Genomic DNA, 17,340 nt, shown 5'->3' on the forward strand with positions numbered 1-17,340 from the left:
AACTCTTTAAGTTGTACTCCTTTTGTTCCTCATACTATATCCACGTTGTCGTTTTTGTCCGTTCCACATTCTATCTCACTTTTCTTTTTTTTAAGAAAATAATTACACATTTTAATCTCATTTTAAACTGTTTAATTTTTTTTTAAAATTTTAATTAAACTAATTAGTTATTTTAAATAATTATTTATATTATATGATAATTATTTTCACTAATATAATACCGTATGTACAGTGTAGCAGACACTGTATGTGAAACGGAAGGAGTATTTTATTTATATTTTTTAAATTAATAAAAATATATATTAAATTAAACTCAAATCAAAATCAAACAAATTTTTATTGTTCATAAGTACTATATAAATAGTGTGTTTGTTCGTATTTCAAATAAAAAATTAATACTATCCAATTTTTATGATTTTTAATAAAAAAATATATATATTTTTATAAATTATAATATTAAATTAATATTTAAATCAAATTTATATTAAAACAAAATAAAATATTTATTCTTTTATTTTTATAGGAATATTGTATGAAAAATTAAATTTATATTAAAAATATTACATTAATGCTGTCGAGGGAGAGGTTTACTCCCTCCAAAATATACAGGGATTAAGGTTCCATTGGAAATCGAAATTACCGTCCACAATCTGGCTGTTCTTAATATAAGTTAAGAATGAAATTTTTATAAATAAGTACTCGCTCCGTCCGAGTGTGTAATTAGTAGATAATTAAAAATGTATTAGTGAAAATAATTATAATATAATATAAATAATTATAAATTAAGATTAAAATAATTAATTAGTTTAATTAAAATTTAAAAAAATAAAATTTAAAAATTTAAAATAAAATTAAAGTGTGTAATCATTTTCCAAAAATAAGAAAATGACACAATACGGGATGGACAGAAACGACAATTTAGACATGATATCTGGACCAAGGGAGTATAATATTTATTTATTACAAATAAAAACTACGTACTTTTTAAACAAATAGAAAATGTAAAATATATATATATATATATAATAAACATAAAAAAGTATAATATTTTAAATAGGAGAATATTATTTTTGACTGTTGTTTCGCACATTTTAACTCTGCATTTTCAGTTGGACAAGATATCTTTGAACCTGATGAATTTGGATAACCCTAAATTTCTGTAAGCCAATTGACTCCTTTGTCACTAATTTTCAACTCAAGAAAAAATGTCGTATACTCAAACTTCTGAAATATCAGAGGAATGAAGAGCTCTTCCAAGACGGTCGTCGCTGAAAATTCAGTCATTTCTCCGATTCTATTCATCACTAAAGTATTTAACCTAAATCCCTCTAATTTATGGTTTATCCACAGCACATGAGCTGGGCCAGGCCAGGCCAATCAGATTTTCAGTTTCGATTCTGTCTCACACCTCCATTTCCAGCCTCCCGAGGGAAGGAAGAATCTCTAAGATGGTGTACCAATGTACTAATCTCGTGGCAGCTCAACCGCGTCCATTGTTGCTTCAATCGCATAATTCGCGCCTGAGCAGGTATTTTCTTTTTTTGAGATGTCGAATTGCGATTACAAGTGCTTTAATGGAGATGTTTAGTTCCGATCTCAAATCCCCTGAAGCATTGTTCATCTATTCCGTAATGGATTTTAGTGTCTATATTCAGTTGGATCGTTGTGGCAAATTTCGGGAACATATGGTTGTTGAAAATTGTGCAGAAACAGTTGGATCATTGTTGAAATATTAGCCTAATTGTTTCGGTATAAAAATATATTTGAAGTGATTTGCTGCTTTCTTCCTTGGAACCCTTTATAATTCATCGATTAGGCATGCCATTGTGCAGCAGGGCCAATTGAATGGTGCTGTATGGTTTTTGGTTCGTGAAATATTATCTCATCTTTTTATTTCCTTGTTGGTGCTTTGAGGCTAATGTAATTTTGTGTCATAGATTGTTCATCATACTTCTATAATTTTATTAGCATAAGTCCACCATTCCAAGAATTTCTACAGCCGAGTGGTCTATCTGGTTTTTGTCTCTCCTCTGTCTTTATTAAAAGATTGCTATATATGCCCTGGTTTTTCTCTAGGGGAATGCCAGCTAAAGGGATATCCAATTGCCGTCGTGAGCATTCTATAGTGATCAATTTTGGTGTTAAACAAGCAATATCAGGTCTTGCAGCATCAATAGTGTTGCTAACCGAGACAAACTTGGTTAGTTCTCTGGGCAGATGTTACTTTAAATGATTTGATCATAGAATCTTTAGCATTTTGGCAGTTGAATATTCTTTCTAAAGTTCAAGGTGTATAGAAGAGCAATACTGTTGTTTCATCTCTTCACTTATTTCTCTCAATAGAGGATGTTATTCCAATTCAGTAATGCTCTTTCCACAATGAAAGTAAATCTTCTGTGCTCCTACATGATGTGTTTTGTTGCATTAACTTTATCATAGTGCCCTTCTTGTTGACACTGATCTTTTACAAATGAGCAAATAGATAAAGTAATTCATTGAAAGCTAAATGTTTCTGGACTTATTTAGTCCCATTGGGCAGGCTGCTGCTTCAAATATATATCATGAAAATACATACCAGCTTGCGAGTGCAGCAGATGAAAAGCTGGTTCTTCCCTTGGACAATGATGAAGGAAATGGAATGATGATGATGATGAGAGGTATGACTGCGAAGAACTTTGATCCATCAAGATATGCTGGAAGGTGGTTTGAAGTTGCTTCTCTAAAACGTGGATTTGCTGGGCAAGGGCAAGAAGATTGCCACTGCACTCAGGTAAAATTGAGGATCGATGGAGAATTGTATGATCGCTTTATGTTTTTTTTCCTTAAATGATTACTGTCTAGCCGGTTGACTGTTTCCAAATTTCTATGCTTAAGAACATTGTTTTGATATGCATATTGATAACTTTAGGTTTGTCAATATGATCTGAGCTTTGTCTTGATCATGGCACATTTATTTCCAGGAGGAAAAGGGCGAAGAGATAAAATGAATGATTTTTATTAACTCATCGGCATTTGGGGATGATAAAAGAATCAGTACTTTTTCGAAGTTGTTCAAATATTTCAATTATGACCTGAATGTGGCCTGATACATGTGCCGATTTTCATATTATCTGGTTTTATGTAACTGCAGGGAGTTTATACATTCGATCAGGATACACCTGCTATCCAAGTTGATACCTTCTGTGTTCATGGTGGACCGGATGGCTATATCACAGGTATTAGAGGTAAGGTTCAATGCCTTCCCGAAGAAGATCAAGATAAAAATGAAACGGACCTTGAAAAGCAGGAGAAGATCACACAGAAGTGTTACCTCCGGTTCCCTACTTTGCCATTCATTCCCAAGGAGCCTTACGACGTAATCGAAACAGATTATGATAACTATGCCCTTGTTTCAGGTGCCAAGGATAAAAGTTTTATTCAGGTATTCTATTATTGCATCTATCTCCATCTGCTCACACTTGATTGTTTCAAACTTTCAATCTTTCCAGTGTTTTGTGCAAAAATCCTTCATTCAGAGTGGAAAGAAATTTGTGACAAACTTCATTCTGTATATATATTTTATTGATCTTGCATTATCAGAAATTTCTATCATCTCTGTTTAAATTACTCACCAATTAATGGCTATGTTCCAGATATACTCCCGGAAGCCAAACCCGGGGCCAGAATTCATCGAGAAATACAAGTCTTATTTAGCAACTCTCGGGTATGATCCGATCAAAATCAAAGACACGCCTCAGGATTGCGAGGTGATGTCAAACAGTCAGCTCGCTGCAATGATGTCCATGTCTGGGATGCAACAAGCTCTCACCAATCAATTTCCAGATCTACAACTTAAAGCCCCCGTCGCCCTCAATCCATTCACTAGTGTCTTCGACACCCTTAAGAAGCTCGTCGAGCTCTATTTCAAGCAGTAGTGGGCAGAACCCACTGCCATATAAACCATTCTGTATGTATTCTACTCATACAGCTAATCATCGATTCACAATGCAATCTGAATTCAGCATTAAACACAGGGAGGGGGGTGAGCATGTTCGTTCTACTACAACAAAGAGAAGCCGTAAGGAAATTACAACTCGAGAGGCAGTCCAAGAATCACGACGACTTCTGAACAGAGAAGCCGAGGATGAAATCCTTGATCTCGTCGTTGACAGCCCTGTCGACCGCAGTTCGACCCTCGGCATCCTCGACCGTGTAGTCGGCTCCGGCTCTCAGCAGCTCCTCGATCTTCGGCTTGTCGCCCTCGGAGGCCGCCATGAGCAGCAGAATATCCACCGGGTGAATGTTCTGGTTCAGGAGAGCCTCCATCTTGTCGTACGATCCCTCCACAGCCAGCATTCCCATGTAGTTGAAATACTAAGCAGACTCATCAAAGTTAGACAATAATCAATCAATCAGTCAAATCTTATCCACATTATGATCTTACAACCTGCTCGACATCGTCGCGGTCGAAATCATTCCGAGATTGGCTTCCGTAAATTCCGGCGCCTTCCGCGTCGACGCCATTCTTCCCGAACCGGAACCAGCACGTGGTTCGCGAACCGCAGCTCGGCCCCAGCCGAGCCGCGGCGCAGCGCCTCGCGCCGCCGTTGCCGAGAAAAGGACACATTAATTTGGGGAGAATCGGAGGTGGAGACGGCGGCGCGAATTTAACGGACATTCTCAGGCGGAGAATAGATGGAGCTGCCGACGCCATCGTTGTGGTTAATTTTCCGATGAATGGATAGATAGTTTCAGATATTCAGGTTTGATTACTTCTAAATATTTTTTCTTTATATTATCTTCAAATTAAATGTATATTATCTTATATAATTGATGATATCAACAAAAATCAGAGTGGCGCAGCGGAAGCGTGGTGGGCCCATAACCCACAGGTCCCAGGATCGAAACCTGGCTCTGATAAATTTTTTAACTTCCGGTGGAGAGACTACAGATCTGATTTGTCTTTTCAATCCTACTTCATCTCCCTACCCAGCTTTGCTTTCAATGTGAACTTCTTCGTAGTCTTCCTTTCATAAAAAATCTTGCACCCTTTCGTTCAAAGGAAAATTACCCACACCCCCAACTTTTTTAAATTCAAAATAAATTTTGTTAGCATTGGGTGCCTGATCGATATAAGAAGTTACTGGCATTGCATTTGAGATTGACCCCATCGAAATGAGTTCTCAGAGATCTGCAAAACCCACAAAAAGCCCCAGCCAAACAACCCCTTCGAGATCTTCGTCTTCTTCAGCTTCGTCTCTCTCGTCCCATCTGGCAATGGTCGAATTGAAGCAGCGAATCCTCAATTCCCTCTCCAAGCTCGCCGACCGCGACACGCATCAGATCGCTGTGGAGGACCTCGAGAAGACAATCCATTCCATCTCAAATGACGGCATCTCAATGCTCCTGAATTGCCTCTGCGACGCCGTCAATGACCCCAAGCCCGCCGTGAAGAAGGAGAGCCTCCGCCTGCTCGCCGCTCTCTGCGCCGCCCACACGGATCCTGCCGCCACTCACCTCACTAAAATTATTTCCCACATTGTCAGGAGGCTCAAGGATTCCGATTCCCAGGTTAGGGACGCGTGTCGCGACACCATTGGCTCCCTGGCGGGGCTGTACTTGAAGTGCGGCGGTGGCGCCGGAGATGGCGCTGTTTCGCTCTTTGTTAAGCCCCTTTTTGAGGCGATGAATGAGAACAACAAAACCGCCCAAGCAGGTGCGTCGATGTGTATGGCTAAGATGGTCGAATGTGCTACTGATCTGCCTCCGGCAACGTTTCAGAAGCTTTGCCCTAGGGTCTGCAAGTATTTGAACAATCCTAATTTCTTCGCCAAGGCTTCTCTGCTGCAAGTTGTCTCCAGCCTTTCTCAGGTTTAATCGCTTCTCCATAACTGCTTTGCTGCATTGGCTGTTCTTGTTAATGTTTGAGTTTATCTGCCCTAACCATTTCGAGATTAATATTTGAAACTTTTCTTGTTAGATTTAATTAGTATTATGAGTTCATGTGGTATTTGATGAGTTTTGATTTGTGAATTAATGCTGGATTGGCTGATATGGCCTCACAAAGGTTGATTCATCTCGAAGAACCTTCGATTTTATTAGTTATCGCAGCTATCATGATGTACAATGAAGATCTCAGCAGCATTGCTCGATTACTATTTATAACACACCAATCAACTGGTTTAGGTCTTCAATATTTGCCATCGAATTTTACGGCCACGATAAACACTAAAGTGCAATTCCTTGTGTTTTTCAGTATAATCGTTATATCCTACTTTTATTTCAGGTTGGGGCAATTGCGCCGCAAAATTTGGATCAATTGTTGCCGAGTATTCATGAGTATCTTGGTAGTTCAGATTGGGCCACTCGGAAGGCTGCTGCTGATGCATTAAGTGCCTTAGCTTTGAACACCGGCTGTATAACTTCAGATAAAGCTACCACCACATTAAATGTGCTTGAGACTTGTCGATTTGACAAGGTGTGTATAAATACGACACACTTCTGAAGTTTATATAACTTGACTCTCTGCTATTTACTACACCAAATGCCTGGTATCTTACTCGATGCGTAATTTTCATATGGTTTCTTGATGAACAGCGTAAAGTAGTGTTTGAACTTGCTAAAGTTTTTTTAGTTGAAAAGGTTTTGTTGCATTGTCACATAAAGATAATGATTTGAGAAAATGAATGATCATTACGGCAAGCATGGCTGCACCTCATACCATAAGAAAGTTTAGAACTTAACTCTGGGGGTGCATAAATTCAATTGAACTTAGCTGCATATATTTTTGACTACTTCTTAGATGACCAGTTCTAAATGAATAATGTTTGATGTTCTTCTAGATAAAACCTGTGAGAGAAAGTATGACAGAGGCATTGCAGCTCTGGAAGAAAATTGCTGGAAAAGGGGATGGATCTTCGGATGAACTTAAAGCCATGTCCCATGGTAAAATTTTTGGATATTCGTTATTAGGACTTCTATTCGTTGGTTACTTATTGCTTATACTATGTCATTTACTGTTTCTTTCATCAGATTTTGAGGCTTCTGAATTTGCAGACTCGCCGAATAAGAAGGATCAATCTAGTCTTGGTGTGGGAGGAAGTGAAAAATCTACGAAGACTTCATCTAATGGATTTTCTCCACCTGATTCAAGTTCCAAAGGCAATGCAAACAACAATTCTGAGAAGGCGATCGGCTCAGCAAGGAAGAAGGTTCCAGCGTTGTCTGACAAAGAACGGAACCCTGAGTTCTTCCAGAAACTCGAAACAAGGGGTTCAGGTGATTTGCCTGTAGAGGTAGTTGTACCTCGTCGACATGCCAGTGCTTCCAACTCACAAAGTGACGAAAACCCCGATTCAGATAATCCTGATCCGAGTACGAGGTCCATGATCAATAGCCAGGCTCGAGCATTCTTCAAGGCAAAATATGAAAGTGGAAGCGTTGCCGAGAGGAACGATCCTAATCAGAGAGATTCATCCGCCATTTATGGAGATTCTTCTAGAAATGTCGGTTTATCTGATGGATTATTGAATAACAAAGGGAACAGCTTGTCTATTCAGCGTCAATTATTGCAACTGGAGAGGCAACAAGCTCATCTAATGAATATGCTGCAGGTTCGATTCATCTTGTTTGCAATTATTCATGACAGTGATGACGATATCGACTGACTACAATTAATCTCACTGCAGGATTTCATGGGCGGTTCTCATGACAGCATGGTGACCCTCGAGAGCCGGGTACTGGGGCTCGAGAGAGTTGTCGAAGACATGGCTAGAAATCTGTCTGTATCAACAGGTCGGAGGGGGATTAACACGATGGCTGGATTCGAGGGATCAATGAACAGACATTCCACCAAGTACGGTTTCCAGGACTATTCAAACAGCAAATTGGGGAGCGGAAATGACGGCCGCCCTCTCTTTGGAGAGAGGTACGGCGCATTTGAAGGCGTCGCTTCAAGAATGAGGAGTAGGGTCCCGTCTTGGCGATCTGAGGCGGTGGATGCTTGGGATGTGACGGGCTATTCTAAACATGCTCAAATTGGCTCGAGGAGAGCAGGAGGTGGAGGAAATATCGATATCAGGCCGGGAACGTCTGAAAGTGAAGCTAATCAGGCCGGGAGCAGGAAAGGTTGGGAAAAGGGATCGGCACCTGTTCGATTTGGCGAGGGACCCTCTGCTAGAAGTGTCTGGCAAGCTTCTAAGGACGAGGCGACATTGGAAGCCATTCGAGTGGCTGGTGAGGACAATGGCGTTGCTCGAAGTGCCAGGGCAGCTGTACCTGAAATGACGGCCGAAGCGTTGGGAGAAGATGGAGCGGTTCCGGAGAGAGATCCGGTTTGGACTTCGTGGAGCAATGCGATGGATGCACTTCATGTCGGCGATATGGATTCTGCTTTTGCCGAGGTTTTGTGTACAGGAGACGATCTGTTGCTTGTGAAACTGATGGATAGAACGGGCCCTGTGATCGATCAGCTCTCGACTGAGGTGGCTAATGAGGTTTTGCAAGTCGTTGGGCAGTTGCTGACGGGACAGAATTTCAGTGACATGTGTTTATACTGGCTTCAACAGGTATGTTTTTGTTATGTAAATTGCTAATAGCCTTTGTGTTCGATGGAATGAAAGCCTTTGTGATGTGTTTGTATCGATTTCTGACCGCAGTTGGCGGATATAGTCGTGGAGAATGGTCCCGATGTTCTTGAGATTCCTACGGAAGTTAGACGAGAGATAATAGTGAATTTACACGACGCTTGCTCGTCGTTGGAGTTACCGGAGGACTGGGAAGGGCCGGGGCCCGAGCAGACGGTGATGCAGTTGGCGTCGGGCTGGGAAATCGATCTGCAACATCTTGGGAAGTAGTGAAGCAGCCATTGTTGTTCTCAACAAACTTGCTTTGATTTGGATGTAAGTAGGCAGGCAGTTATATATGTCTGCAAGTGCAACATGGGATTTCTTCTTCTTCTTCTTCAATCTGTCTATCTTTCTCTATCTTGTGTACGTATTTCATTTTGCTTCAAGATTTATGTGTTTGAGAATTTTGTTTTGTGGTAGTCTACAATTGCTGTGTCTTCAATTTTTTGAATTTGGAATTGGTAACATATATTTTATGCCTGTGTTTTTCAATTGCCGATATTTTATGCCAATTTATTAACTTTATGCAGAATTCATATGTAACATTCAGAAGAAAATTGGATTGGCAACAATGGCTGATCAAGACTCATTTTCTGGCTTAGAAAAATGCTGGATTTTACATGGGAAAAGAAGCAAAAATTGCACTTACAAAAGCACCCGTTAAAGTACTTAATTACCAATATACAAGAAGAGCAATGAGTGAAGAGAAGATAACCAACCATCTGTGCAAGAGCAACAATGATATCTATATTACCAAATATTACAAGTGGAAGGATAAGGATTGCAGTAACAAGATATATATAAATCACCAGTATCACACTAGAAATCACCTTATGATAATTACTTAGTTTGTCACAAAATCTGCTAATAACAGCAGCCCTGTATTCAGCTCTCTTGATATTATTCTAATTAAGCTTATAACAGCTTCAAAACCCTCCATAAGAGCCACTAATGCAGATGATAATACTTAGAGCATCCGTTGATTTAGTTTAAATTTTTTATAGCAGCTACAAAGAAATCTAACTGTACAATCAAAGAATAAGTGAATGACTAAGGGGGAAAAATTATTTTACTCGAATCAAGCAAAAGCCAAAAAGTTAAATACAATCAAAGCAGTCAAACTATGAACTAATTTTCCATATGTAAATGTAGCCTCCAACAAAATGAATGACCAACATGATTACTAGTCATTTTATTAAGCAAACTCTCTAGATATTAATAAAAATAGCAGTGTCTTAAACAACACCGAATGATACTCCTATCACATGCATCGCCCTAAACACAGAGCTAATCAATAGGAATCGCTTCAATTCTCTTAATTAGGTAATCCTGAGACATTTTTTTTACTTACCCAAAGAATCAATATAACGCATCCCTCAGAAGCAATTTATCATCAAACAATTTCAGTCTACTTTTAACGTTAATATTGTGAAAAACATCATCACAGGGATGCATTACTGTAGTCTATGGAACCTCAAAAGGTTCAACCATTCAAACTAAAACACAAAACAAAATGCACAATTGTCAGGCATCAGTGGTTAACAAAAAACAAAAAAATCAAACCCAGCCAAACATCATGAAATCTAAACAGTGGTACAATCCCTCAGAACAAGATCATCATCAACGAAAATCAGGCCACTACTTTCATTTTTATTAAATGTTCATCACAGGAATTAGATACCACAACACCATAAAACACAATTCTGCAATTCACAAATCTACAGAATAGAGACACGTATAAACAGAATAACCATCGACAGTGAAAAAAGACAAACTCCAAATCTATAGAAAAAAAAAAAAAAAAAAAACAATACAAAATTTTGGTGGATCTTACCACCAAGGCAAAGAGGCAACGCAGATTGGAGGTTGAGGGTGGAAGGTTCTTATAGCTCCATGAAGGAGGATTCTTGTACATTTGTACCCACAGTGCTTATATGCCCCTACTATGATGTGTTTTGGCTACGGTTTGTATAAGATAAAGACCTTCATATGTATGTTTCAGGTGCAGCACCAGCCACCAAACAAGTTCCAAAGCATGAACAGTTTAGCCTCTTTACAAAAATCTGGTAATGGTGTTACTTTGATTGCAACATACTCCTAAATCCAACAGTATCACAAGGCCTCAAGATGGTTTGAATATCACAAGTATCGGCTTGTCTTCAAAACATCTCATATCATCTAAATGAGATTAAACACCAATTAGAGATGCTAACAGCTGGCGGCAGAAAATAAACAACTTCAGTTCAAAATAGCCCAAAAGACAAGACAGAGAATCATCTAATAACAGATATCAGAAAATAAACAAGTCCAATTCAAAATTAACCCAAAACACAAGGCAGAACATCATCTAGTAGCAAGCACACCGAAATGCAATGACAATATGAAGTAACATGTTTCCCTACAGCCAAAACCAATAATAGTTAGTTAAATGATCACTCTACCTCACAGTAACAATGTCATCAATCTTCAAGATCATTCGGACACACTCTATGGCCAAGGTAATTGCACTTGTACTAACCAGCAAGGGCTGCACCACATTCTCCTCCAAAATGTTAGTGATTTGTCCCTTCCTCACATTGATCCCAGCATTGATCTCGCCTTGTGCATGCCTATTCCTTAACTCGGTGACAATGGAAATTGGGTTCAACCCTGCATTTTCAGCCAAAGTGTAGGGAATGACCTCAAGCGCTTCAGCAAATGCTTTCACACAGTACCCTTCCATGCCCTGAAGGACCTTCGCCCATGCACCCAACTGTCTTGATAATTCAATCTCAGGAGCCCCACCGCCAGCAATCAGAAACTTCTTGCTAACCAAACACCTCACCACACACAGAGCATCGTGCAGACTCCTATCCGCCTCATCAATCACCAATTGGTTTGAACCACGGACAAGCACACTGGTAGTCCTCCCCATCTCCTTAATGCCAGTAATTTTCACAATCTTCCCACCATCTCCGAGCGACAATTCTTCCACCAGATCTGCATGCCCTAACTTCTCAGCACGGAAATGCTCAATGTTTGCAATTGGCAAGCAGTTCAAAGTCTTGGTAATGAATTCAATCTCATCCCTCTCAACATCTTTAATGACTAAAATCTTAGCTTTGGCCAAATAATGCAAAGACAAGTCTGTTACAGCATCCCTCAAGATACTCTTCTGAATCAACAAGACATTACAACCCGTGGCCTTGATCTTCTTAATCATCCCTAATATATAGTTTCTCTCTTCTTTCAAAATCCTATCCATCTGTGAATAATCAGATACCACGATGCTCTGTTCTATGTCTGTTTTAGGAGGAGAAATCTGAAACTGTATCACACCAATCTTAGCATTTTCGACTCTAGTTGGCCCTCCAGCAGCATGACTCACCTTCTTATCAAAGACCAGCCCTTTTATCAATTCGGTATCATCTACAGTCCCTCCTAATTTCTTCACAATTTTAATGTCCCTCAAATCCACTAAATCAGGCTTATTGGGATCCACCACAGAAAGCACAGCGTCTACAGCTAAAGGAGCTAAAAGAGTGGAGTATTGGGAGACTACCTTCGAATTGAGAGATGTCGAAGCAGATTTAACGAGGGAGTCCCGATCTGATAATTCCACAGGCACCGCCATAGCAGATAAGATCTCAACAGCTTTGTTGGACGTCTTGTGGAGAGAATCGGACACGATAGTAGGGTGTATGCCCGAGGCCAGGAGGGTGAGTGAAGCTTTTAGAAGTGCTCCAGCAATGACGACGACAGTGGTGGTGCCATCTCCCGCGACGATGTCCTGCGATTTGGAAAGCTCGACGAGGAACTTGGCCGCGGGCTGGAGGACTTCCATTTTGTTGAGAATGGTGGCGCCGTCGTTGGTAATGATGACCTCGCCGGAAGCAGTGGAGATCATCTTGTCCATTCCTTTGGGACCCAGGCTTGTACGGACAGCGTCCGCCACCGACTGCGCAGCCGCTATGTTGGCCATGCGGATGTCGTCTTTCCGCTTGTTGTCGACGAAGGTCTCCGTCGATTTAGGCTTCGCCACCGCCGGAGCAGCCATTGATTGGAGGTGGATCGGGGACGACTGGAGGTGGGCGGGTGCGACAAATCGAATTTCGAACCTCTAGAGACGAAAATATACAAACCCTCGGGGGAGGTCACTACAGAGAGGCGACGACGATGCAGATTGTGGAAAAGTGGGGCGAAGTGGAGTAGCCAGTAGGGTTCTTATGTAGCTCTGTCAAGTGTGGCGGCCAAATCGAAATCTTTCATTTCAATTTGCTGTCTAGGGTTTCAATGGAGAGTAAAAATATCCAAACACAAAAAAATATAAAGGGGTAAAATAAGTAAAAATATACTACAGTAATTTTTTGTTTTTAAAGTAAAGAAAATACTGTAGTATTTTTTTTCTACTAAAAAATGAGACTAAATTTATATGATAATAAAAAAAAAATAAAAAAGAAAATTGGGTGACAAGGAAATATACATACATATATAAATGTATTTGCTTTCAAATCTTTTGCTAATTTACAATATATATTCTTGCTATGTTTTTTCAATACTACTTTTTAATTGTAATTTTTCAAAAATAATAATAATAAATGTAAAATACTCTATATAAAAAAATCAAAATTACAAAAAATTTTACATATTCATTATAAAAAATTAAAAAATCAAATATTAATATTCTTTTCATCCAGAAGGATATTATTTTTCATTTTATTTCCATTCAAAACAAGTATCACTTCCTAATCTATATTATCTATCTCTTACTACTTTCAATATCTTATACAAATAAATATTTTTATTTTTTTAAAATATAAATCAATATAATATTAATATTAAAAAAATTATATACATAAAGCAAATATTCCTATTTTATGAAACAGAAATAGTAATATATTTTATATTTTTTATAATTTCTCACACCATACATAAAAAATAATAATTTTATCTAAAAATATAGTGTAACGGAACCACTTTTATTAGTTAAAATACACTCCCTCCGTTGGATTTACAATCGCTGCCTATAGTTAAGAATAATGTAAAAATAATTTTAATTTTATTTTCTTTTGTAAAAGTTGGATTTACAATTCGCTGCCTATAGTTAAGAATAATATAAAAATAATTTTAATTTTATTTTCTTTTGCAAAAGTTATAAAATCGTATAGTATTTTTAAAAGATAATAAAAATAAATATTTTAATACTTACTTGTATTAGTTTTTCTCAAATAATAATTTATTTTGAATGACAGATTAATGATGGGTCTATTAATCTAAAACAAAATTCTGTGAAGTCAGTCAAATCACCTACAAACGAGGACAACATGTTATATGTACTTTTTTTATTTTTTTTTATTTTTTTTATGACGTAAAAATCCGCAATCTTACCGATAGTATGCACTGAATAAACCCTAATCAAACTTAATACCTGCAAACTAAATTTATAAAGAGGTCACATGTTATATGTACTTCTACCTAATAAAATAAGAGTAATGATATCCTGCTAGGGATACATGTTATATTTACTTTTACCTAATAAAAATACAGTATAAATTCTCTCATGAATTTTTGTTTAAAAAGTAGATTTAATACAATCCTTTAAAAAAACAAAAAAAATGTTAATAATAATAATAATAATAATAATCGAGTAAACAATTAAAAAACAATTGTTAAAACAAAGGTAAATAGTGTTATTATATTAAACAAATATGCATGGCTCAATCACACCAATTAATATATTAATATGTTCATACAAATCTGTTTCAATATTATTCTTTGATATATTCTTGTCCTTATTTAATAGATGTTAAATCCTCAGCCTCAGGTAGCTCCCTTGATTGCTGACTCACCGGAATCCCGCCGGACTTTGCTGTGGGCCCAGCTCTGCGGCCTAACTCCGGCGACGTGGAACAGAAGCACCTCCATGGACGCAAATACTTTAAGCTTATCCAGAACAGGGTTGCACCAACCACTCACGCTGCAGTAAGTGCCGTCGAACGGCGCCCGGTGGTGCGCCGCGTGCCACGACGGCCGCAAAATAATTCCGGCCTCCTGAAGCGCCGCCACGCCCGCCGGAATATTCCCCTCCGCCATGTGCGCCCAGGCGTGGATCTTCAGGGCGAACATGGCGAACCCGCCGAACCAACCGAAGAACCCCAGCACCGCCGGATCACGCGCCGCCGCCGCCACCGGCGTCACCACGACGGTCACAATCACCGCCATGATGTGAACCAGGCGGGCAGTGTCGTATCTGGTGACCGCCGATGGCTGCCGGTGGTGGGCCCGGAAAATCTCGATTTGGCCACCGAAAATTGGGGTCCCGGAGCTGCCGTAGTTGTCGACGGCCCAGTGGTAGATCCCGGACCCGAGGTCCGCCGCCAGGTAACCGATGAGCGACGCCAGCGTGGTGCGGAGCAAAGCCTGTGGAGTATTGATTAATAGAATGGATTTCGCTACGGCGGCGAAGACGGCGGCCAACGCGGCGGCGAAGCGTGCCCGGTGAACGGCGGAGGACTTGTTATCTTCTTTCTCCACCATTGCCATCGCCGTTGCTGTATCTATAATTTCTATACATTCTTACATATATATATATATACATATATTATCCATTACAAGTATGGTTCGGTATGGATTGGCGTGGGGTGTGTCTATGCATAGGTAAGTTTTTGGGTTTTGTTTTTTTTTTTTAAAAAAAAATGATTTGTGAAAAGAGGTATTGATTCAAGTTTTTTATTTAAATAAATATTTTTGATATAATATATTGTAAGAAAAATTATGTTTGTATTCTTTTGTGGTTTTAGCAAAAGTTTTTGATATTTAGATTTTTTTATTCTCCAAAAATATCAAATCAATTGTTTACTTTTCATTTTTTATACTACTCCGTAGCAAAACATGTATATTAATAGTATTATATTGACAGTGGAAGCAAGAGTGTTGGTAAAAGACCAAAATGTTCCTATTTTATATAATTATTGTGAAAAAATAATAATAGTTTTGTAAAAATGTGGAGAGCTTAATACCAAAAATGAAATGAGACTATTATTTTTTAAACAAATGAGGTATGATACTATAAATTTATTTTGCATTCAAAATATCACATGAATATCTATTTATATCACATCAATACCTATTAATATACAATTTTTTACTATTTAAAAATTTAAACTAAAAACTTAAATACACATACAAACACACCCTGTAAATATTTACTTTTTACAAATTTGTGAATATTAATATTATATTAAAGTATAGTAAAAAAAAAAAATAACATACAAAAATGTCACTATTATATTATCTTTAATTTAAAATGCTAAAAAGAATAAATCATTTATAGCTATATATATTGCTGCTGCTACTATATTTTTACGGATTGAATTTTGACCCCCAAAAGTTCGGTAATCTATCATAGCAACCTCTGCCTATTTATATTCTTATTTAATACCTATCCGTCCTTTTTTTTATATTTTTTTTTTTTGTCTATATACATGCACCCATTTCGGTTAATTTTTTTGAAGTCCTCAACTCTTAATTTATTTTCTTTACAAATCCTTATTTACAATTTTTTTTTCCTCACCCCTTTTTATTTCATAAGTACAACTCCCTATTTATAAAATTCATTTATAAATATCTTATTCTACCATCAAAACTATTATAAGTATTTTCTCACAATTTTTTTTTTATTCTACCATCAAAACTATTAAAAATAGAAATGAGACTATTATTTTACATTTCTTTTTATATTTCCTCACAATTTTTTTTTTTTTTTTTTTATGACAACTGATGTTGAACTTCCATTCAATTGCCAACGTTGACACAAATGTCTAAGATATTTGAAATATTGATTTATTATTTTGTACATATTTTATTTGATTGTGACCGATGTTTCTTTCTTTAGAAGTATTTTCTTTTTTCTTTATAAGTATATTTTGTACTACGGTTTAAGAGTTGCGCGCAATTCTTTTTACTTGTTATGGTATGAATTTTTGTTATTAAATCAACTGACTTATTGTGTAATATGATACATGAACAATGTGTATTTTTATTTATTTTGTATTATTATAATTTTTTTTTTTTTCTAAATTATTGTAAATTTATGTTTATTATGGTGGCTGTTTTTCCTTAAGTGGCTATTATCCTTATTAGTTATTGTTGTTATTATTATTATTTTTTTCATAGTAAACAATTAAATATAATATAGAAATATAAATTTTCCATTTAAGTATAAAGAAAAAAGCGAAAGATATTAAATAAACGTATAATAATCTTTTTAGATATATAGGGATTGAGTAAGAAAATAATCATCAAAATAGAAAATAAGTGAGAAGAATTTTGTGTATATGCCTTATATTTTATTATTTAAATTAATAAATAATATTTTTTTGTCCAAATTCAATATATTATTTTTATTTCTTCTACTATCTTTTTTATTATTATTATTATTATTATTATTATTATTTATAGTGAAAGTAATTATATTTAAATTTCAAAATATCTGTAATCTCTCTCTTTTTTAATAAATAAAATATAAATTTACATCTCATTATTTATTGATTTCCCTATCCAAAATATTAAATTAAACATCCCAACGAATTTTTTTGATACATTCTGTGATTATTTTTAATAAAAAAAAAAAACAAAATATACACATCAACACAATATATATTCTACAATCTTATAAAATTTAACATTTTAACAAAAAAAAAATTATTTTTATATTGTTAACACGTTTATCATGGCTAACATACAAATATCTAAA

The 17,340-nt window shown here is 36.9% G+C and overlaps 5 protein-coding genes and 3 non-coding genes across 10 annotated transcripts; 3 read left to right on the forward strand and 5 right to left on the reverse strand.

Moving 5' to 3' along the window:
- Positions 1-1,188: 1,188 nt before the first annotated feature.
- Positions 1,189-4,012, forward strand: LOC127247176 (chloroplastic lipocalin). Of its 2 annotated transcripts, XM_051268914.1 has the most exons (5): positions 1,191-1,528; positions 2,077-2,200; positions 2,540-2,770; positions 3,131-3,421; positions 3,633-4,012. In XM_051268914.1, the coding sequence occupies exons 1-5, from the start codon at positions 1,449-1,451 to the stop codon at positions 3,912-3,914; spliced, it is 1,008 nt and encodes a 335-aa protein (XP_051124871.1). In that variant the 5' UTR covers positions 1,191-1,448; the 3' UTR covers positions 3,915-4,012. The 2 variants fall into 2 exon arrangements, with proteins under 2 accessions (XP_051124872.1, XP_051124871.1); XM_051268915.1 differs by lacking the exon at positions 2,077-2,200 and having other exon boundaries at positions 1,189-1,528; positions 2,527-2,770.
- On the reverse strand, positions 3,630-4,743 carry LOC127247177 (protein LHCP TRANSLOCATION DEFECT). Its single transcript, XM_051268916.1, has 2 exons — positions 4,427-4,743; positions 3,630-4,353 (listed from the first exon to the last, which is right to left on the reverse strand). The coding sequence occupies exons 1-2, from the start codon at positions 4,691-4,693 to the stop codon at positions 4,093-4,095; spliced, it is 528 nt and encodes a 175-aa protein (XP_051124873.1). The 5' UTR covers positions 4,694-4,743; the 3' UTR covers positions 3,630-4,092.
- Positions 4,744-4,827: 84 nt separating this feature from the next.
- On the forward strand, positions 4,828-4,899 carry TRNAM-CAU (transfer RNA methionine (anticodon CAU)). The gene has a single exon. It is a non-coding gene; the product is annotated as a tRNA-Met (tRNA).
- A 23-nt stretch (positions 4,900-4,922) lies between these two features.
- Positions 4,923-9,106, forward strand: LOC127247174 (microtubule-associated protein TORTIFOLIA1-like). Of its 2 annotated transcripts, none has more exons than XM_051268911.1 (6): positions 4,923-5,850; positions 6,266-6,457; positions 6,822-6,924; positions 7,012-7,592; positions 7,668-8,546; positions 8,637-9,106. In XM_051268911.1, the coding sequence occupies exons 1-6, from the start codon at positions 5,155-5,157 to the stop codon at positions 8,832-8,834; spliced, it is 2,649 nt and encodes an 882-aa protein (XP_051124868.1). In that variant the 5' UTR covers positions 4,923-5,154; the 3' UTR covers positions 8,835-9,106. The 2 variants fall into 2 exon arrangements, with proteins under 2 accessions (XP_051124868.1, XP_051124869.1); XM_051268912.1 differs by having other exon boundaries at positions 7,036-7,592.
- An 870-nt stretch (positions 9,107-9,976) lies between these two features.
- Positions 9,977-10,058, reverse strand: LOC127248173 (small nucleolar RNA R21). The gene has a single exon (XR_007838028.1). It is a non-coding gene; the product is annotated as a small nucleolar RNA R21 (small nucleolar RNA).
- Positions 10,059-10,203: 145 nt separating this feature from the next.
- LOC127248172 (small nucleolar RNA R21) lies at positions 10,204-10,281 on the reverse strand. The gene has a single exon (XR_007838027.1). It is a non-coding gene; the product is annotated as a small nucleolar RNA R21 (small nucleolar RNA).
- A 615-nt stretch (positions 10,282-10,896) lies between these two features.
- Positions 10,897-12,854, reverse strand: LOC127247175 (T-complex protein 1 subunit delta). The gene has a single exon (XM_051268913.1). The coding sequence runs from the start codon at positions 12,640-12,642 to the stop codon at positions 11,044-11,046; it is 1,599 nt and encodes a 532-aa protein (XP_051124870.1). The 5' UTR covers positions 12,643-12,854; the 3' UTR covers positions 10,897-11,043.
- A 1,551-nt stretch (positions 12,855-14,405) lies between these two features.
- On the reverse strand, positions 14,406-15,128 carry LOC127247385 (fatty acid desaturase 4, chloroplastic-like). The gene has a single exon (XM_051269213.1). The coding sequence runs from the start codon at positions 15,126-15,128 to the stop codon at positions 14,406-14,408; it is 723 nt and encodes a 240-aa protein (XP_051125170.1).
- Between the last annotated feature and the right edge of the window lie 2,212 nt (positions 15,129-17,340).

This window comes from Andrographis paniculata, unplaced genomic scaffold, assembly GCF_009805555.1.
Source record: "Andrographis paniculata isolate CXL003 unplaced genomic scaffold, ASM980555v1 Contig32END, whole genome shotgun sequence".
NCBI lineage: Eukaryota > Viridiplantae > Streptophyta > Magnoliopsida > Lamiales > Acanthaceae > Andrographis > Andrographis paniculata.

Excerpts from the sequence above, each read along its gene's own strand:
- LOC127247174 (XM_051268911.1), top strand. The coding sequence starts at position 5,155 with ATGAGTTCTCAGAGATCTGCAAAACCCACAAAAAGCCCCAGCCAAACA. Across the intron at positions 6,458-6,821 it reads AGACTTGTCGATTTGACAAG|ATAAAACCTGTGAGAGAAAG; the intron begins GTGTGTATAAAT and ends ATGTTCTTCTAG. Across the intron at positions 7,593-7,667 it reads ATCTAATGAATATGCTGCAG|GATTTCATGGGCGGTTCTCA; the intron begins GTTCGATTCATC and ends ATCTCACTGCAG.
- LOC127247176 (XM_051268914.1), top strand. The coding sequence starts at position 1,449 with ATGGTGTACCAATGTACTAATCTCGTGGCAGCTCAACCGCGTCCATTG. Across the intron at positions 2,201-2,539 it reads TGCTAACCGAGACAAACTTG|GCTGCTGCTTCAAATATATA; the intron begins GTTAGTTCTCTG and ends CCCATTGGGCAG. Across the intron at positions 3,422-3,632 it reads AGGATAAAAGTTTTATTCAG|ATATACTCCCGGAAGCCAAA; the intron begins GTATTCTATTAT and ends GCTATGTTCCAG.
- LOC127247177 (XM_051268916.1), bottom strand. The coding sequence starts at position 4,693 with ATGGCGTCGGCAGCTCCATCTATTCTCCGCCTGAGAATGTCCGTTAAA. Across the intron at positions 4,354-4,426 it reads ACCGCGACGATGTCGAGCAG|TATTTCAACTACATGGGAAT; the intron begins GTTGTAAGATCA and ends GAGTCTGCTTAG.
- LOC127247385 (XM_051269213.1), bottom strand. The coding sequence starts at position 15,128 with ATGGCAATGGTGGAGAAAGAAGATAACAAGTCCTCCGCCGTTCACCGG.
- LOC127247175 (XM_051268913.1), bottom strand. The coding sequence starts at position 12,642 with ATGGCTGCTCCGGCGGTGGCGAAGCCTAAATCGACGGAGACCTTCGTC.